Raw genomic sequence first — 22,189 nt, 5'->3', positions numbered from 1 at the left:
CTCCTTCCCAAATTAACTTATTTGCCAGTTTCTGTTCATGGGCTTCACTTGCAGCTCCATTCCATTCAACTTCAGGCAAATTTAGATCTCCCCCAATTATTACCATATCATTATTATTATTTTTACGAATATAATCTATTATTTTCTCAAAGATTTCCATGTCTCTTTCCTCTCTTCCAGGCCTGTATGTTCCTATAATTCCCACCTCCTTCTTATTATCACAAACTAATTTTATCCCTAATATTTCATCCCTTTCATCGGTAAACCATTCATGTGAACAGTAAGTTTCCTTCACCAGAATAAACACCCCCCCCCCTCCCTTTTTATCTCCTCGGTCTCTACGATAGAATGTGTACCCTTCTGGAAATACTTCTCTATTACCCACCCCTTCTTTCAACCATGATTCCACTCCTATCACCACATCAGTCTCATAAGATTCCATCAATGTACCGAATTTTAATTGTTTATTTACTACACTTTGACAGTTTACCAAGAGCAATCTCAGACCCCCCCTTCCTCTTTTTCTAGTTGACTGAGCCACCTTGAAGTACAGCTGGCTCTTTCTACTAGTTTTCCTGGTCAGTATTATAACTCACAATGTTTTCTATTAAACACACAGCTCATCCTTAATAAATTTATGTTGGTACTTATATCAGCTTACCTTACGTTGTTGGTACCAACGTGAAACACTACCACTTTCTCCTTCCCCTCATCCCTCTCTTTACTTTCCTCAACATCTGCCTCAAACTAATTCCTGGATAACACTGTACCCTGGTTCCCTTTCCTCCACATACTTTCTCCACATGTCTAACGATGGAATCCCCCATGACCAGAGCCTCAACCCTACCCACCTCATTTGATCACCTCCCCTCCTGGTCAGCCCTATCTTTCCTGATAGCTGCAGAAGCTACTTCCTCCCCCCTTTTCTCCTTCCCATGATGCTGTTCCAACTGTCTTTTCCTATCCTGTACTCTACATTTCCCTTTCCTACCTTTTCCCTTCCTCCTACTTCCATACATCTCAGCAACAGTTCCCTGTTCCTCATCTTCCCTCTGTTGCTCTATGTGGAGTGGCAAGTACCGATTTCGCACAGACACCTGTCCTGAATTCTGATCCTGAATAGATCCCTTAGCCTGCAATCTCCTTCCCCTTGGAACATTAGACCACCTGTCTTCTAAAACTCCCCCCTTTCCTTCCTCTCCCTCTTGTACACCTACTGTAATCTGTACATTGTTTGGGGGAGGCCTATCTTACTTCCTGTCTTCTGTGAAAATCCCAATTATCTTCCTCAAACTCTCCAACTCCTCCCTCATACCCCCCCAATGCCTCGCTACACCCAAAGACCCTACACTTGCACTCCTTAGCCATTCTTTAGGGGGGGGGGGGGGGAATCAAAATAAAAGGAAAAATAAAATAACTTATGTGCAAAAAATTGAACAGAGGGATATATTGTCTGGGATAGTACTGAACGATCACACGACAATAAGACAATTAATATACAACTACATTACAATACTACTTAGTCGAACTGTATTTTTATCTTACAACACCTTAACAGGATAAGAACTGCTGTTAATTACTGAATACCGAAAGGAATGCACAGGAATTACACAAATCTAAACTGCAATTAAGCCTACCCTAATTACAACAACAGAATATTAGTAAGAGAGCTTCTAAGAATACCTCTACTATACCAGTACTACACAAATATTTTACAATAATAAAATAAGCACGCTATTTAATTCTAATAAGGTATTACTCATATACTACTGTACAGTACACCCCAATAAATTTAAACTACATTCAGAAGTATCCTAATTACAATACCGGTACCGTATGTCACTAATAAGCACAAACAGAAATGAAAATTGCAAGTCTGAAATTTGCAAGAACTACTGTACTCAAAGATTACGAACAAAGCTAAATGCTTAGACAGGTTATTATTAGTGCTATGCTCTATTAGATTCACACGAAAGATACACACGAATATAGCAGGCAAGATACGGTACTATATAAATATACTGTATCTACTCTACAATTCTCAGCTGAAATGTGGTTATAGAAAATTTTACCACTGGTGGATTACTATTATTTTCCCTACTACACGGGAAGGAGAATAAAAGTGTCCTTAAATGCTGAAAAATAAGAGGTTGTCTACAATAATTTCTGTCAAAACTACGCCGGGGCTTGAACTGCAATATTATTGGGATATAGGAATTCGATTATTAACTTTTACTCGATGAATAAACGAAGGTGGAAAGTACAAAGTATGCCGGGAACTAAGGCTACAAATTATCGGAATATAGTAATCAGCTTATTTTTTTATTTATTTACACAACTACCATGTGCATGTAGCAACAATCGTCAACATGTCCTATCTATGGATACCACCCAGCCACACAGAGGCTAAAATCTAGGAAAAAAGTTTTCTCTGCACATCAGTTAACCTTGAGGGGAAAGCAGAGAATGCTATTGTCAAAATGTGTAAAGAAAGAATCAACCACCTTTCCAACTGGATAGAGTCAAAAGAAAGTCTTCCATGTGGACACCAGGAGAAGTGGACAGACTCCATACAGAATTCGGCAGAACAAAAGTAAATTTAGAGAAGTGGGGTTTCTTCAATAATTCATCACTTTGTGATTGCGGAGAGCAGCAGACGATCCAACATCTATGTCAGTGTGTTTTGTCCATCAATGTACACTATGAAAGACTTGATTGCAGCCTCCCCCAACGCTACTGACGTCGCCCAATACTGGGCAAGAATCATCTAGTTCTTGAATTGTTGCTTTATCTGTGAGAGTTTGTATAATAGACCTGTATATTTGTATAGTAGGAATGTAGATATCATGTTTTTTTTTTTTTTTTTTTAATATCTGTACCGGTATGTAAAGTTTGTACTTCTCATACGAATAAAGAAAGAATGGAAGAGGAACTTTCATGTATTTCTGACAGGCTCCATAAAAGGTCATCTAAATCCATGTGGAAATTGGCACAGCAGACTGGCGTATCTGTCCTCATAGTGCACAGAACAGCAAGAAAAGCTAAATCTTTCTCCATATTAATTTTTTAGTTCTGTCTTTCAAGAGTTGAAGTTGATGTATACAGAGAGGAGGAGTTTTTTATTGCCAGAGGATTTGGCAGTTTGTTATAATCATCTAAGAAAGGACGTATTAAACAGAACACTTTTTTTACCAATGAAGGTTGGTTTCATTTAACTGGTTACATAAAAAGTCAAAATACCCGACACTGGAGGTTTGAAAATTCACATGCAATTCGTGAAACACAATTTCATTCTCAAAAAAAGGCATGTGATTAGCATTCTTACATTCATGAATTATAGGACCAATACTTTTTAACAGCACAGTAGATTTAGAAGATTACTGTAATGAACTCTTGCACCCGTTCATTGCAGAACTGAATGAAACAAATTAGGGGCTCACTCTTCTAAGAAGATTAAGCCGCAGCTCAAGCCACCAATCATTCCATGCACTTTTTAGTGATATAATCACGGAACGAATAATTTCTTTTCTTTTTTTTTTTTTTTTTTTGCTAGTTGCTTTACATCGCACCGACACAGATAGGTCTTATGGCGACGATGGGACAGGGAAGGGCTAGGAGTGGGAAGGAAGCGGCCATGGCCTTAATTAAGGTACAGCCCCAGCATTTGCCTGGTGTGAAAATGGGAAACCACGGAAAACCATTTTCAGGGCTGCCGACAGTGGGGTTCGAACCTACTATCTCCCGAATACTGGATACTGGCCGCACTTAAGCGACTGCAGCTATCGAGCTCGGTACGAATAATTTCAAGAGGGCTCTAGCCACCATGCATTCCCAATTTGTCACCTCCTGCCTTTTTTCTGGGATGGTGCCAAGTCCTGCAAGAATTAAAAGTAACCACAACGAATTTTGTGAACTCTGAGCATAGTGAAACATCGTGGTTTGGATAATAAGTGCAGATACATTATCCTATGCTTGGAATTTCGTGCTAAAAATTTCAACATCTGCTGGGAACCTGGTAAGTGTACAACAATCATTAGGCTAACAATTCATGCCTTTTCGAGTTGCTTTGTTATGGGTTTTGTTAACAGTCTATTTGTGTGTAGTAAGTTTTTACAGGATCTATATGCATTTAATCTCTTGATTCACTGTGTTGCACATTTTCTCGAGCTGTTCGCTCGCATCTGGCCCTGAGCAGACATTGCTGCCACCCAAACTCTGTGCTCAGACAGGCCACATATGGACTGCTTGTTGCAGAGACTCCTTTCCAACGCAGTGTATAATCCATATTACAGAATACCAAGCACTATTTTTATATTGAGATTTTGCGATTTCACATTTCCACAATTAAATTTCTGAAGTATGTAGGTGGATCAAAAGGTTAGCTGCACTAACGTGCCGCAGCAGCGTGCTGTGTGTCGCAAACGTGGGCACAGCGGAGAAAGGGACAGACACTGCCCACACGTCTGTTAGGCAGGTCGCTGTGGTGTCTTGTCTAGTATTGTGTGAATAGCGGCCAAATGCAATGGCGCGTCAACTGGACGTTCACTCCAAATATGAGGGTAATGCGACAATCCGATTCCTATGGGCCAAAAGGAAGAATTGCATGGACATTCATTATGAAATTATTGCTGTGTATGGGGAGCGGGTCATTTCCCGGCAAGGTATCGTAAAGTGGTGTCAGCAATTCGAAGCCGGACGCACGGATATCACGGACAACCATCGCGAAGGCAGGCCCGCAACGTCCAGGACCCGTGCAAAGGTCAACAGTGTGAATGCGATCATTAGACAGAACTGGCGCATTAAACTGAGAGAATCGCGACGCAGCTGAACATTTCAACAATGATAAAGGTGTTTTAATTTATTCCACCTATTCAATACTTATATATACTATATACTTTAATTTATTCCACCTATTCAATACTTATATATACTATATACTTATATAAGTATTGAATAGGTGGAATAAATTAAAACACCTTTATCATTGTTGAACTGTTAAATTTTCAATACGGACCTAAAATGAGGTTTATAACATGTAAAGCAGCTGAACATGTCGTATGGTCGTGTGCTCACCATTGTTCACGAGGACCTTGGATATCGTAAGCTGTGTCGAAGATGGGTCCCACGTCTTCTCACCGATGAGCACAAGGGACATTTCCAATCCTCCCTGGCATTTTTGCAACGCTATGCCGCAGACGGCAACGGCTTTCTGCAGCGAATCGTCACAGGCGACGAAACATGGGTCCACCACTTCACCCCCGAAACAAAGCGAACGTCAATGGAATGGGTGCACCCCTCATCACCACAACGAAAGAAGGCCAAGGTTCAACCTTCAGCCGGTAAGGTTATGGCGACAGTGTTCTTTGACATGGAGGGTTTGCTGCACGTGGAATTCATGCTGTCAAACATTACACCGGTTGCGTAAAGCAATTAAAGAGAAGCGCTGGGGGAAATTGAGCGCCGGTGTGATTTTGTTGCACGATAACGCAACACCTCAAAAGGCCTGCTAAACGAGAGAACTGCTGCAGCGTTTCAAGTGTGAGGTCTGGCAACATCCACCCTACAGTCCCGACCTAGCGCCATGTGACTTTCAACTGTTCGGTAAGCTCAAAACGGAGCTCAGTGGTCGACATTTCCAGACCGATGAGGAGGTGAAGGCCGCTGTCTCCGAGTGGTCGCAGAACGCTGGAGGAAATTTCTATGCACCCGGCATCGACAAGTTGGTTGTGCATTCACAGAAATGTTTGGAGTCTCTTGGAAACTATGAGGAAAAGTGACATTACAGTGTACGTCGTTATAGTCGTGTTGCTGTTGTATAGGTGGTGTAATAAATGGCCATAAGTGAGAAGTGCAACTTATTTTCTGAATCTGCCCTTGTATATCCTTACAAACATTAACATGGATACTGCCCTTAGTTGAATAAATTGATTCAAAACATCCTGAGGCCTCATTTTGCACAGGTGGTTTCTCACAGTTAACATCCATCAAGATTGGCATTGTTATGTTTTTTCAATAACTTTTTAAATGTTTATTTCCTAGTTCTACGAAAGAGGAAAATGGTTCGCAAGACAGACAAGAAGTTGTAAATATTTTGCACTGGACTAATAAAGGAACATCCTTCCTGACAACAGCTTGTGCTGACTAAATTCAATGAATGTGCTCAGCATGGCATACATAATGCACTTGCAGTCCTTTTTGCTTTAGTGCAGGCCTGTAAACCTAAATATACTCCCAAAAAAATACTTCCATTATCGAAAGACTGGCCTCTGTAGTTAGCAATGTCAACAGAATTTTCAACCAAAACTGTCATCACTGCTTTGCATAGATTTTCAAATCTGTGCCCCCAACTTGGCAAAAGTGAAAGGAATTGTCCAACAGGCACCCCATTTTCATCCTCATAACTAAATACAGAAAACTGAACCATCTACGAAATATACATAGTAGAACTGACTACAAAAAAAAAATATTTGAACCAGGCAAGTTGGCTGTATGGTTAGGGGCGCACAGCCCTGAAGATGGTTTTCAATTTTCACACTGTACGTTAATTAAGGCCAGAGCCACTTCCTTCCCACTCCTAGGCCTTTCCTACCATCCCATCATCACCGTAAGTCGTATCTGTATCGGTGTAATGTAAAGCAAATTATATTTTTTTTAAAAAGCCTGTTTGACATCACGAATGTTAAATGAATATTAATACTATGCGCTCAATGAAAGACTATATATCTCACGTTTGATCCATGTTGAGAGTCAAGAGATGTATTCCGCAGTCAGCAAACACGGGAATGTCAGGCGGGCCAAGTAACATTATAAATCGGACAGTTCAACTTCACTAGCATCTCACATAATGTTAGCCTCTGACATAATACAATAATTGAGATTCAACAGTGTACAGATACATTTGAACTGCATCAATGAGCAACGGGGGAACTTACAACAAAAAGGCCTCCCGCACAGGAACTTTTATAATGATCATCACGTCATATTTTATTTTCATCATGTTTTTGACCCCTGTTCAGCATACCAGGTGAGGTCACCTGGGCGAAGTACTGGTCCTCTTTGCCAGTTGTATCTACTGACCCAAAGTCTCAGGCTCCAGGACACTGTCCTTGAGGCGGTAGAGGTGGGATCCATCGCCGAGTCCGAGGGAATAACCAACCTTGGAGGTTAAACGGATTAAGAAATTCTGCTATAAAAATGTCCTAAGCCAAGGATAAATGAAAAAAAATTGTCCGAGCATACTTGGATTAATCTGACAGTTAAAATATAAGACATTCTTGCATCGTCCATGTCTTCAAAAAGTCCCAAGAGAGAGTTTATATAAATTACGAACCCCTTCTGAAATGAAGTAAAGTTTTCCTTTTCCTAACTGTCACTTGTGTAACCACATCCAGAAAGTTCTTCAGAGTATTTTCCTGACTCATTGAGTTTAAGCCATATCCCCTTCTAACGGAAGTCTTTTCATATTTAGGCGCCCTGGAATTCAACACGTCGAAGGTGTCGCTGACTAGCTCAATGAAGTTGCTTTCAACATCCTTGTACCACACTGCCAGAGCCGTGCGCCTGGAAAATAACTGCACAGCCATTCTCACAATCCATATTTAGAATTCTTCATGTTTAACACAATAATCGACAAAATAAGGAAACTGATATAATACTCTGTGTAGAGCAATGTAGACCTATACTTTAAGACAGTTCCTTAATCATTCATCACAAGAGCTGCCGACAAGAGCCCTCCACGTGACATCAGCATGACACAATGTAACCAACTCTCATGCAGGCCAGTTATACAGGCCCCCTCAACCAATGACACCTGCCAATATCTTGCTCGTACCCATCGGCAAGGCAAGATTCTCACACCACTGCAACTCACACATTACATGTTGACTACATTCTATTGGGCTTCATGTACAGTATCCGGTTTGTCTGTGAGCAATCAGGTGGGGAGGGCCATTTGCACAATTTGATTGTCCTGAAGCTGGTATCATTTATGTACCTAGCTGGCACCGTTCTACATCTCCAAAACTGACAAAAACATCCCTCTCCTTTGTGGTGCTGCAATTTCCATTTACCCTTAGTGTATAAGGAAGTAATAAGGCCTACAAATCAAATTTCTTGATCATGCTTATGCTTCTCTAATTAACCTGATAAAGCCCTAAATGAGGTCAGATGTCAGAAATAGTGAACAATCTGAAAGGCTCTTAAGGTATTAAGGAATATTAATCAATCTATCACAACTTACAGCAACTGCTCCAGTGTGGAACTCCACTGGGCCATCTACCTGAGTCAAACTCAGAATAACAGGGCACACCTTCTCTTCCACAGCATTCTTATCGATTAGCCCCTGTTCCATCAATACCAGAAGTGCCGCTTGCGTTGTTTTGCGAACCTGTAAACAAATTATTATTTCATATTGTATGGCAAGGGCTGAAGATGATAAAAATAGAGAGAAAGACAAACTGAACTACTGCGTTTGAGTCGTCCAGTTGCAAAACCCGCTATGTTAATTTTTTTCTCAAAATGAGTTATAACTGCCATTGTATGCAGCTCATAAAAATACACAATCCAGTAATGTAATGTGTGAGCAAACGCCATTTAATCCATACGTTTAAAGGTGACAAATAACGGAACTGCTGCAAAAGTCGTTATGTCCAGCGTTTGTTATGCATTAAAGCTCGTTATGTCCCAGAACCCTGTAAGAGGATCATACTTACACGAACAAAATCAGGCAACTATGTGATAAGAGGTGGAGTAAACTATAACAGCGATTGTGGTAGAAGAAAAATGCATACTGAAGCATGGGAAACCCTTTTCTACTATTATGCCAGTACCAGTGGAGGAAGGGGTTCCTCCTAAGAAAGAAAAGCTCAACGACCTGCACGCATTGATGACCAAACATTACGGGAAAGAGTGGATAAGGAACGATGGCCTCACGTTCTACAAAGCACTGTTTGACCAGCTGCAAAATTTAAACAGTGAAATGCCAGACTACGACACTGATGCGGGAGATTTTGTTGAGGACAATAACGGATTGTTAATATAACTGTACAAAATTTTAAAGAAATAAAACGTTTTGAATGAGTGATGATTTCTTCATGTAATCATTAAATCAAAGAGCGGGAATTAGATATCAAAAGATTATATCCTAATCTTAAAATTATTTCCATTCATGCTATTTTCATAGTGTAATACTTTCAGAGGTAGCTAATCAAACACTTTCACCATAAATCTGCACACACTATTCCATATACTGCTGCACATATCTTTTATCCCCACAAAACTGCTGCAAAACTCGTTATGATTTCTATTAGTTATTAGTTAAATTTTGTGGAGATTCTGCAGTATGACGAAGATGAATGCTTCCTGTTTAATTACAAAATTTCAACCTCCTATCTTTGTTGCATAACAAATGACAGTTTTTTGCGCTTCCTGAAAAATTTGTTTGTCTGCACATAATGGGTTTTGCAACTGGACGACTCATTTGAGGTTCTCATAAGTTCACATGTAACTTTAATACATAAATCGTTTTGAATGCAGTTCTACATTTTGATACCTCCTCTGTTCTTAAAAGTTCCATTGCTGCATTATTATACAGTGCTTAGCTGCTAAAGTTATGGATGTTATTTTATCAATATCCTGGCAGATCCTGTTGTAGGTTTTTTTTTTGCTAGGGGCTTTACGTCGCACCGACACAGATAGGTCTTATGGCGACGATGGGATAGGAAAGGCCTAGGAGTTGGAAGGAAGCGGCCGTGGCCTTAACTAAGGTACAGCCCCAGCATTTGCCTGGTGTGAAAATGGGAAACCACGGAAAACCATTTTCAGGGCTGCCGATAGTGGGATTCGAACCTACTATCTCCCGGATGCAAGCTCACAGCCGCGCGCCTCTACGCGCACGGCCAACTCGCCCGGTTGTTGTAATCAAACTTCACGGTATATCAAGGTAATCAAACTTCATACATACCAATTTCATACAGCTAAATTGCATTGGAAATTAAACATAGAATCAGTAATCAAATACATAATCAAATATCCTTAGATGATGGAAATAAAAGAAGGAATTAGCCAAGACACCAAATTTCATAATCTTATTGACACTTTCTTAATTAAGCCTAAATTAAAGAGTTCATCAATATCCAGATAAAATAACGTAAAATAATAGAAGATAACACAGTAATACGGCGGAGATGGCGGAAGGGGCATACCCGTAGCGTCTGTACTCCAGAGGAGCGGCTACGAAAGGCGTCTGTCTCCATGTTAGGGGCGGCCTAATTTTGAACCTGGCAGTAGGTATAAAATGCCTTTGGGTGTGGCGAGCCCATCGTAACAATAGCCTATATGGACAAAGCAAATATGGTGCCTCGGAAAAGGTTAGGGCGTCCCCTGCTAAAAGCGACGCGCAGCTCTTCAGGTGCTGGGGGAACTGTGAAAAATGGGCAACCAGCACCAAACTACATCAAAATTGCAACAATTAACGTACTGACACTGACGGGAAAGACAGAAGAACTGGTGGACTTCATGATAGAAAAAGATATAGCCATACTTGGACTGTGCGAGACCAAGAAGAGAGGTACAGGGGAGATCCCTCTGAGAGAAGGATACAGGCTGTATTACAGCGGAGGACCTGAAGCAAAAAATGGAGTGGCCATCATACTTAGAAGAGAAATCCAAGAATATCTGGAATATACAAAGTACGTCAGCGATAGGATGATGATGATGAGACTCCAGTTTGAAAATGGCGTGAAAGATCTATTTCAGTTGTATGCCCCACAAACGGGTTGCATAGATGAACATCTAGAGGACTTCTTAGAGGAAGTGGAGAGACAGATAGAAGATAAGGAAGTACTATTGATGGGAGATCTAAATGCACAAGTTGGAGTGGAAAGACAAGGAAAGGAAGATGTTGTAGGGCCCTTTGGATATGGAAATGTAAATCCAGAAGGCGAGTTGTTGGTGGATTTTTGCATGAGGAATCAAATGATTGTTGGAAACACCTGGTTTAGGAAGAAGAACAGTCAGAAGATTACAAGGTATGGCTGGGGAGACAGACGAACAAAGACCATGATTGATTATATAATCGTAGAGAAAGAACACCGGAAGAACCTTGTAGATGTAACAGCCATGCCTGAAGAAGCCTTTGGTGGAGATCATAGAGTTGTGATAGGAAAATTGAAAGTTGGAAAGATTGAAAAACCCCAATTAAGAAGAGAGAAAAGAATTAAAGTATGGAAGTTGAAGGAGAAAAGCGTACAAGAAGAATTTCAAAGGGAAATAATACCCTTGGTACCCAGGACAGAGGTGGGGAATGTTGAAGAGGAATGGAAAAGATTTAAGGAAGCACTAGTTGGATGTGCAGAAAAGGTGTGTGGTAGAACATCAGGAAATGTGAAAGACAAAGAAACACACTGGTGGAATGATAGGGTAAAGATTAAAGTGAAGGAAAAGAAAATGGCATGGAAGGCATGGAAAACATCTAAGACTGAAGAAAGTAGAAGAAAATATGTGGAGGCAAAGAATTTGGCCAAGAAAGTAGTGGAGGAAGAAAAGAGGAAAAGCTGGGCCTTATTCACACAGAAATTGAGAGATGATACGCAGGGCAGCAAGAAATTACTGTATGGTATCTTAAGAAACAAAAAGAGAGATCAAGTAAACACCAGATTTGTGAAGGATGAAGGTGGCATAATTTTAACAAAGCCGGAAGAAATAAGAAATAGATGGAGAGAGTATTTTCAGAAGCTGCTGAACATAAGAACGGATGACAGTCATTCAATGGACGACCAGGAAAGACAATTAGTTGACGAAGAAATGGATAAAGAAATTACAATGAATGAAATTGAAATGGCAGTAAGAAAGATGAAGAATGGAAAAGCTGCTGGAATAGATGAAATTTCAGTGGAGATGATAAAGGCAGCTGGAGCTGTAGGCCTGCAGTGGACATATCGGGTTCTCAGGAATGTCTGGGAGAATAAGGAGGTCCCTGACGATTGGCAAAAAGGAATAATCATCCCAATTTTCAAGAAAGGTGATAAGAAAGTTTTGAAGAACTACAGGGGAATTACTCTAATATCCCATGTTGCTAAGATAATGGAAAGAATACTGGAAAGTAGAATAAGGTTGAGGGTTGAGAAGCAGATACAGGAAAATCAGTTTGGTTTCAGAAGTGGAAGATCAACAATAGAGCCCATTTTCATTATGAGACAACTAATGGAAAAGCATTGGGAGTACGGGAATGATATGGTGATGACATTCATTGATATTGAAAAGGCATATGACAGTGTCCCTAGGACGAAAGTTTGGGACAGTCTGGTGCAAAAAGGAATTGGACAGGGATTAATAAAAATGATCATGGCATTGTATAAGGAATGTTGTAGTTGCGTGCAAACACAAGTTGGCAGGACAAGTTGGTTCAAAATAACTAGTGGGCTGAGACAGGGAAGTGTTCTATCACCAATCCTGTTTACAATAGTAATGGATGACATCATGAGAACAGCAAAAGCAGCATATAGAGGAAGAGAAATGAACATGATGTTATTTGCAGATGATATTGTGATTTGGGGAGAAGACGACAGGAAGGTTCAAGAACAGTTGAATGTGGTGAATGGGAAGATTGAAGAATGTGGATTGAAAATAAGTGTAGAAAAGAGTAAAACTCTTGTTATGACGAGAGGGGAGAAAGAAGGGAAAGGTCAGATTAGACTTGCAGACAAGCCCCTGGAAGTAGTGGAAACGTTTAAATACCTGGGGAGTGAATTAATGGAGAATGCTCGACTGGATGCTGAGATTAGTAAAAGGATTCAAGCTGGAAGTTGTTTCTATCATAGTGTAAGAAATATGTTATGGGACAAAGATGTGCCAATGGAAGCAAAGGATACTATGTACAAGATGTATTACGTACCCATAACAACTTACGGAGCAGAAACTTGGACAATGACAAAGAAGGATGAGAGTCGAATACAGGCAGCCGAAATGAAATTCTTGAGGAGTATGATACAGAAGAGTAGACAAGACAAAATAAGGAACGAGAAAATCCGGGAAGAAATTGGAGTGGAAAAAATGAATGATAGAATAGAGAAGAGCCGACTAAGATGGTTTGGGCACATAAAGCGAATGAGCGACGAAAGAATGCCAAAAAAGGTGATGGAAATGCAAATCCAAGGAAGGAGAGGCCGTGGACGACCACGATTGAGATGGAAGGATACCATCCAACGCAGCATTATAGAAAGAAACCTGGACTGGGACACAGTGTTGGAGGAGGAGTGGTGGAAAGACCGAAGAAAGTGGAGAGGAACCATATTTGCCCCTACCCGGCTACAGCTGGATAAAGGGAAATGATGATGATGATGATGATGATGATGATGATGAACACAGTAATACAGTAACACGACTACTGGTGCGTTAACGTCACGAAAGACCTCGAAGAAATGGACCAATGCTTAGAAGATATGCACAAATCAGACCTTTCAAGAACAAGCATCATGACTTTTGGGACCTTCCGAGATGAGAAGTAGACAACTGGTGCAAAGTAGTCGGTTGAAAGCCGTGCTCGACACGTCAAGTTCCTGAAAACCTACAGGGTCAAATGAAAATTGAATAAACGCTAGACTGAGTAATGAAACTTATCGTGATCCCTAATTGGCTGACTACTGAATAATAAATAAATCATAATAGCAATAATAATAACAGACTACAAATACAATTCCGCAGAATACAATATCACTAGAGCATGATAAAACCCAACAAACTGTAAGTACAGTACTGTAAAAGTCAATGACATCACCGCAGTATGATAGAACAGAAAATTACCCCTAAGCAAACCAGCTGTGTAACATCAATGACGGGAGCATTACACAACATTGCACTCCTAAGTGGACGAAAGAGAAGACGGGAAGCACAAGAGCACCTACTTCATTTAGACATGTTCTAAAGTTTCAACAATTATTAGAAGAGTGTATAAAAAGTTTTAACGTAAATGTTTTTACACTTAATAATATTCATCAATAGATGATGATAATAATAATAATAATGATGATAATAATAATAATAATAAAAATGTGTGATTTGAAAGAATCTGACAGTGTTGTTTTAAGAACAAAACATACCATTCTGTTTTAATTAATAGTATCATTTCCTAGTATTTTCTAAATTTATTTTATCCTGAATTAGTTTTAACAGACTGAAGAATCTCGGTTATAAATCTAAAAAAGCTCTTGAGTTCATGAAAACTGAATTGAATATACCTTCTGAATTTTATCATTATCCATAAGTCCCTCTATATACTGCAGTGGTACCAGAAAACTTGCCGGTCACAGCCTTGGTGACGTAGAATTGAATGAATGCACGCAAAAGCGGGTAAACTATCATTTTCTTAAAATGGAGAAAGTTCCTCACTGATGGGGAAAAAAAAAAAGTTTGGAGGATAAAATTAACATATTTTTGTTTTCATCTGAAAGAAGCAGCTTTATTTTAACACTACCAAACAAAAAATATGTTAATTTTATCCTCCAAAAAATTATTTTTGTCCATCGGTGAGAAACTTCCTCCAATTTGGAAAAATGATGGTTAGCCCGATTTTGCGTGCATCCAGTCAATTGTGCAATAGTGCAACTAATGATGAGCAGCTATAACTTCCCAACAAATTCAAAATTTCAGGAAAACTAGCATCAGAAAAAGAATCCACAGAAAACAAGTACATTCTAGTTGCTACTCATCATCATCGTCATCATCCAATTCCCTTATCCAGCTCCCACAGGGTCGGGATGTTTATGGCACCTTTCAATCCTCCTCTACCCAACCACCACTGTTACTCCTTAACTGTGTTCCAATCCAGGTTTCTTCTAATTACACTATTCTTGATCAATTTCAACCACCTTAGTCGGGATCTCCCTCTTACCTTCAAGGATGGTTGTCTAGTTGTACTTCCTCTTCAAAAAATAATCACCACTACCACCTCCCTCTTACCCTCCCGGTCTCCATTAGCCGCTTAAACATCCTTCCCTCCTACAAAACCATCTAATTTTATCCCTCGCCATTCTCTCGTTAAAGACTTTGCATTCCAATTTCCTTCCTGATGTCCTCGTTTCTCACTCTGGCCTTCCTTGTCTTTCCTATCATACATCTTCAAAATATCATTAGGTATTGGGCAGTAGTACATCTTATACATCACATCTATACACTTCATTGGTACTTCTTTCCTCCAAACCAGATTCCTCACACTGTCGCAGAATACACTTCCTGTCAAATCCTTTTACTGATGATGAGCCTCGTATTCTGCATCACTTAGCATCTCAAGTACTTCAAGCTCTCCATAATTTCAAGGTTCTGTCCCTTTAATTTTATAATTTCTTTCTCCTCTAGTGTCAATATCAGTGTCTTATTCTTTTCCACACTGATTTGCATTGCACCACGCCTCTATTTGGCAAAGTCACAGAGACTGTACGGCGCGCCCCACTGACGAGACGTGTCTTGTTATGTCACACTGTTTGGAGCCTTTCGACTCACGGGATTCCCTAGAGATAGCGTTGTCAACATTGATTACAAATGATTCCGCCTTAGAGGCATTCATGCTTAGCTCCACGGATGGTAGCTTTGCACCACCAACCGCTCGACCAAGTATGTATACCAAATATCCAAACCTGTGGTTCCTCTGGTACTGAGCAGGATTACTATTGCAGAGGCGCCAACCTTTGAACTGGATTTTCAGTAATCCCTCCCACCCTCAAAAAAATTTTGAGTCAAATACAAAGCATCCTCCTCCCATCTGGATAATGACACCACCTTTGCCTTTCCCGACAGCAGTCTATTTTAAAGTATATCATATTATGCAATACAATTTACATATTACCAGTCAATTCTGTCCTAAAATATTTTGTAGTTTGTTTCGCACCCAGCAGCTGCTTTCCAGTATGGGTTTTCTTGAAACATCCTTTCCCCCGTGACAGTATTTTCGACTTCTGAACAATAAGCAATTATAGTGTAGATGTGCTTAATGTAGGCCTGATGTCCTTCTGGTTTTTTTTTTCTATTAACAATGAAAACTCTTTCTGTGGGAGAGTTACTGTCAGGTACACAAATACTGCAATAATGCAACATTACATTTTATAGTGGAGACGAGCAGGGTAGAGCTTCTTCATTCACAAATGAAATTCACAATGCTTATGGGAAGCAAAAAGAAGTGACAATCGAAATATCATTGCCAACTCACAAGCACTGAAATGAGGTGAGCTGAGCAGTAATAAGTGAAATGATCAATTTTTCCTTCCTTTCTTTTTTCCCGTAGAAATTATTTTATTTGTGACAATGTTGCTATATTGTAATAATTTCTCCTTTGACCATAATGTCATAATCATGAGGAGAAATCCGCAATAATTATGGATAATCCATAATAGTTGGCATCTCAGCAATTGCAATGACCAGTCATCAGTAGGGTAAAATTAACCTGTGCCAGAATGGTCTAAAACTAGTTCACATTTCCTATTAGTGGGTGAACAACCCAATGCATGGCGAATTCTGCTTCACAATGATAGAAAGCCTTTTCCATGATTAGGATAAGACGTTCTTAACAACGTGTTGTTAATTTCGTGGGAAACTTGCACTTTGTGTGTATTTTAATCTTGAACTATGAACACAGCTGAAGATGTTTAAAAAAACGTGTACTGTTTTAAATATATTAATGTTTTTTAAGTAAGAATAATCAAAGATTATTAAAGTGGTTAGAAGATGGAGATTCTTAACTTGTTAGTTAAGTTTTTTACCTGATAGGAAGAGCCAACATCGAAGGAACTAACAGCGAAGTCGCAACTATATTAAGAAATCATCAATATGGGTAATCATGAAATTTATATCATAAGACTCACTTAACAACACAAGAAATGAACTTCATACTTAATCCATATTGTCAATTTGAGCAAGTTTTAAGAGTGTTTGAGTACACTCCACCTTTACAATACTTTAAAAAAAATCTATATTCCCCCCCCCCCCCCCTTTTTTTTTTTTTTTAAAGGAAAGGTACATGTTTCGTCTCTATTAATAACACATCCAAAATTTCTAGAATTATACATGACTCCATTAAATGCACAAACATACACTTAAACAGGCCTACTAAAGTAAGAAAAAAGTGTATTTGTAGTTAAAATGTCCAATAAAAAATGTTTACTGATAGTCCAACATTTGGCTGAGTGACTGTTCTAATGTTCCAATATTTCGGTTAAACTTCCTCAAAATGCAGGTTGAGTCACCGGATAGGTGTTTTGACTCCATGTATTATGGAGAAAATTTAGAATAAGAAGTTTAAAAAGAAAAGATAAAGAAACAACTTTAGAATAAGCTGAACAAGTAAATCAATTCGAGTATTGAATAAAGTTAGAAGCGTCCGAGTACTTACTCCTTCATATCTCTCTCTCTCACCCCCCCCCCCCCCCCCGAACTGTACGTGGCCATGTGTAATACTACAGATAGCCAGTCTTCTGTCAGGAGTAGCAAGCGTATGAGCAGAGGCAAGGGTAAGGGGATCAGGGGAAATTGAAAGGGGGGAAGAAGCAGAATAACTACGTGTGCTGATTATGGTAGTTTTAATGAAGAATTCAGTTATGATCTCAAAAAGAATACTGAGGGGTAATTTCATTTAAGTTAATATTTGCTGAACCGTTAGTTTTATCTCCGCCCGCCTTAAAGAACTTGATATATGTGCGGCGCTCTTAGTGAGCTCATTGAAATTTATTGTAATTAATTGTGCGTGTTTCTGTCTATCTTGGCCATTGAGATGATGTAATAAATGTGTTCTCTCCCTGTTCCTCACTTATCTCCATGGGCAAGGAATTCGTTCCATCCTGGGGTGTCCCTCTGTTCTCGCCTTTCTCTTCGTATGTCAATCTTCTGCCATGCCCCCTCGCGTGCGCTTACCCCCTCCTGGCTTCTCCGAGAGAGGGGGCGTGCTGACGTTGGTCGTAAGTCCTTTCCCTCCCAGCGAGCCTGTGTGGCTCGCCGGGCGGTGGACAGAATTACTCGCCTGCTGCACTTGGAGCAGAGCGCCTCTCTTCATCGAACCAAGGACCGTGAGGGGGGGCATGGGAGGTAAGTTCTTCAGGTTTTCTATATGTTGGTAGGATGATGGGAGGAACTAGGAACTATGATACGGATATGTTAAGCCATGTATCTGGCGACTTTAGGATGTAAACTGATTACAGGGCCGATGACCTCGATGTTAGGCCCCTTTAAACAACAAGCAAGCAACAACAAACTGATTACAGAAGGCTTGGTGCCGAGGTATTATTGAGTAATGAACTTGAAGTGTTATAGCCCTTAATTTCTGTATTTCTTGTATCATAAGCTATCGGTGGCCACTAGAGCCTACGTTATCGATATTAGTTTGTAATCAAGGAAGGAGCCAAGGTACCCGAAAGGGATGTTAACTTGATGTTCACTTTAGACGAGGTAGCTGGTGAACTGTGTATACGTAGCAGCCTAGTAGTGATATGTTTGAAGTTTGAAGTTTACATGGTACCAAGTCGAATAGTTATGTTCATGTTAGACCTCTAGTAAGAGGAGAGGATTACCTTTCTGTTTTACTTAAGACGAATGATGGAAACGGGTCAAAACCCTCCTTTTAACCATGTTAGCTCCCAAGCGCTTCCGAATATGCTTGTTCTTAATTGTGTGTTAAATAAATGTTCTAGTCAAGCTGTTCGAGACTTTGTCTTGACATTATACCTCTGGGTTGGTCCTTACGTTTATTAATCCACATCCCTGGCCCGTTCTCCTTTGGGTCGTCCTGCCGGTAGAGTCACGGCACATTTGCATTGTTTCTTTGATCAATATTGATGAAAATGTTCTCATAGATATTTTAAAAAATGCCTTTTATTAGCTTTATGGAATGGGTAAGTCCTGCTACATAGATGAAAAAGAATGATTGTAATCCAACATATGGATACTCATGGCTGAAAATCTACTGTGTTTTTTGGCATTTGTATGCTCTTGGTAATGAGAGAAAAACGGTGTCCTGTTTGGCGCACGTAGTTCGCTTCGCATCGCGTACAATTCAACTTATGAAGAACAGAGTTTGTACATATTCACCGTCCAGATACACGAGACTTTCATACTCGCATAGGTTTTTGACAAGAAGGCGATAAGACTGATCACCAATAATAAAATCCTTATAATTATCCCAGTCAGCAACAATTTTTGCAACTTTGTGCAAACGCAGCTCACTATGGTATTGTTTGTTTTCATATAATCAGTATGAAACTGCCCTAAATAAGCAATTTCTATCACCTAGTACAGGTACAACACTTAAGGTTTTCATAACAGTAAATTAGGTGGACAATGTTTGTGATAAAGAAGTGAGAGGGAAAAGACCATTAGTAAGCCAAAATGCGAAATGGGAAGACGTAGAGGAATAAAAACTCTAGTCTGAAAGAAAGAAATGGTGAGCGCTTGTAAAGCACACTTGGGAAATTGGAACTGTAATATAATGATGAGTATTTGTGTATTCAACATGAAATACACTTGACAAACCACGAGTTCATGACTGACTGCTCAATTATGTAGACTACATCGAGGGGATGCCATACCAAACAATGCACGGCCGACAGTGGACCAGGTGGCCTTGTAGTACTGACAAGCACTTTGGCCAATCAGAATGCTAAATTTTTCTTTCATAATTTAAAAATATACGGCAAGAAATGTATACGCTTTAAAAGACATGCTGCACATTCATTCAGCCAAGCATTGGACTATCAGTCAACGTTTTTAATTTGGAAATTTCATTTAGGTTATTGGTAGTGTTGGTTGTGTAGTGTAGTGTGTTGTCTGAATATGAAGAGGAAAGTGTTGGGATAAACACAAATACCGGTCCCTGAGCCAGAAGAATTAAAATTTCCAACCCGGCTGGGAATCAAAGAGCTTTCGTTAGAATACTTTACGACATCAATCGGTTCAGCTGTTCTCTGAAACTTGCAGTAACAAAAAACAGCCCAGTGTTTTAAATATATCGATTCTTTTGGTTTGATTTAAATCGTTTTGTTTCTTTAAATTTTCTTCTACAGAGCTCGATAGCTGCAGTCGCTTAAGTGCGGCCAGTATCAAGTATTCGGGAGATAATAGGTTCGAACCCCACTGCCGGCAGCCCTGAAAATGGTTTTCCGTGGTTTCCCATTTTCACACCAGGCAAATGCTGGGGCTGTACCTTAATTAAGGCCACGACCGCTTCCTTCCCACTCCTAGCACTTTCCTGTCCCAACGTAGCCGTAAGACCTATCTGTGTCGGTGCGACGTAAAACAACTAGCAAAAAAGAAGTTTTCTTCTGTTAAGTCTGTGGTCTCTCTAACTGGAATACTAGATACATGTTAGTCACTTCATAGGAAACTAATATAGTTTTGTCATTTATTTCTATTTTGTGTATCTTGGATATCACTTCCAGTGAATTTCATATTGATTTTTGTATTCTAATTTAATGTGTTTTTGAATGTGTTTCAAATATAAAACATACTGTTGTAAAGACGTAAGCTGAAACCAATATGTGACTCTTAAAAATGAAGTTGTGAACAATATATCCAACTTAAGTGAGCAACAATTTTGGCAAAGTATACTCAGTAGCGGCGACAAATTATTCCATTTTAGCCGTCTGAAACTAGGAATGTAGGAGTATTAGCCGTCTGAAACTAGGAATATAGGAGTATTTTTTTTTATAAAAGCACTTTGTACAAGCCCTGTTTTCTTATCAGCTAATTCTTCACTTTATTTTCGTTAATTATTAGCGGAAATACGCACAAAATGTCGCTCGTCGCGGCTAACTGATTTGCATAGTGCCACAGCAAGTAGTGGGGACTTGGCATATGCTATGAGAAAGGGTACCAGGAGTATAATTTTTTGCCAAGTTCATGGACACTGAGGTATGATTCACCGACTTGCTGTGCACATTCATCCGTCTAGCAGTCTCTTTACTGTCTATTTTTTACTGTATAGGCCTAGTCAAATACTAAATGATTTTAATTGCATAATCACGCCATACTTCGATTTAATTGTAATAGATGTATATATTGTTCCTTTGGTGAAATTTTTATTGTATAGTCTATTACTGAATCAGAATCTCAAATTATTGCCACACTTAAGTTGGTAAAACATTTATCTCTGTGAAAATTAGCTGAGAGAGCATAAATAATTCCCACTTTGGAGTTTTCTTTTTCAGTTTACATGCATACACCACGCCCCCCCCCCCTCCCATTTTAATTCCCAATCGCTGCTAATGAGTATACTTAGGGTATCATTTAGGGGGATGTATGTGAAATTTTTGAAATGACATAGTGCAAGTTGTGTACAACTATTCTCTGGGGGGGGGGCAACAGATAATGTACCTTCCTACAACTTAAAAATTGTGTTCTAACATGAGAGGATTACCTATACAGATGATATTGTATATAACATGGATGCAAGTGGACAAATTTGTGAGGTGTATCTATTATGTGCTAAGGAAGTACAACTGGATATAATATTTGAATATACGATAATTTAAACATACTTAGAGTAATACAGTAATACCCTCGCAACCGGAATGCAATGCAAGATGATCTCAACAGTTATTTCTTCTTTTGAAATGTACAGTCAAAAAGATTAAAAGTTATTTACTTCGAAGAAAGCAAAATAATTTTGAACTCTCCAGCTGCTGAAATCTAAAATTGCAAGTTTTATTAATATTTTACTGAAGTAATTTGTAATAGTAAGTCAACATTCACTGCAGTACGTCGCAGGTGTTAGCGATGTCATCTAAGCGTCGTCCACACAACTCATGGCAAGCTGATAGCTTCCTGTTCTGTATAATATGCCATAAGCATCAAATGTATTCTCAATACGGGCAGCAGCATCACAACTGTCATAAATGATTGAAATAACGTACTCAGGCATTTAACAATGGTAACGAAGTCTAGCTTCATATACTCTGAAATAAACATCACAAAAATGAACTGTAGTGGGACACAAAAATAAAATTGTGGGCCAAAATTAAAATACAGAAGAGTAGACCCAACTGCTGGTCTCATAGAGTAGGAGTAGTGTCATGCAATGCCCTGGGTCTGATTTTCAGTTGTTCAAGATTTCAATCTTGCTCCGAGTATTGGAAGGGTGTTGACCCAGCCTCATAAATGTAACTGAATAGTTACAGTATAAGATATAAAATCCAGTGAACCCTCTTGTGAAAACCAA

General features: G+C 39.4%; 1 protein-coding gene across 6 annotated transcripts in view; it reads right to left on the bottom strand.

The window, feature by feature from the left end:
- Positions 1-22,189, bottom strand: part of LOC136864144 (serine/threonine-protein phosphatase 4 regulatory subunit 1) — a 1,196,145-nt gene that overhangs the window by 168,040 nt on the left and 1,005,916 nt on the right. For 5 of the 6 annotated variants that reach the window (XM_068226182.1, XM_068226183.1, XM_067140780.2 and 2 more), the window contains one exon: positions 8,240-8,386. The exons of the other annotated variant lie outside the window; for it this stretch is intronic. In XM_068226182.1, the coding sequence (XP_068082283.1) occupies positions 8,240-8,386 (147 nt within the window). The remainder of the gene's footprint in view (positions 1-8,239; positions 8,387-22,189) is intronic. 6 annotated transcript variants of the gene reach the window in all.

The sequence above is a fragment of the Anabrus simplex genome, chromosome 2, assembly GCF_040414725.1.
Source record: "Anabrus simplex isolate iqAnaSimp1 chromosome 2, ASM4041472v1, whole genome shotgun sequence".
In the NCBI taxonomy this organism is placed as follows: domain Eukaryota; kingdom Metazoa; phylum Arthropoda; class Insecta; order Orthoptera; family Tettigoniidae; genus Anabrus; species Anabrus simplex.
The sequence above is the reverse complement of the archived record's forward strand: the minus strand, read 5'-3'. Positions and strand labels throughout refer to the sequence as shown.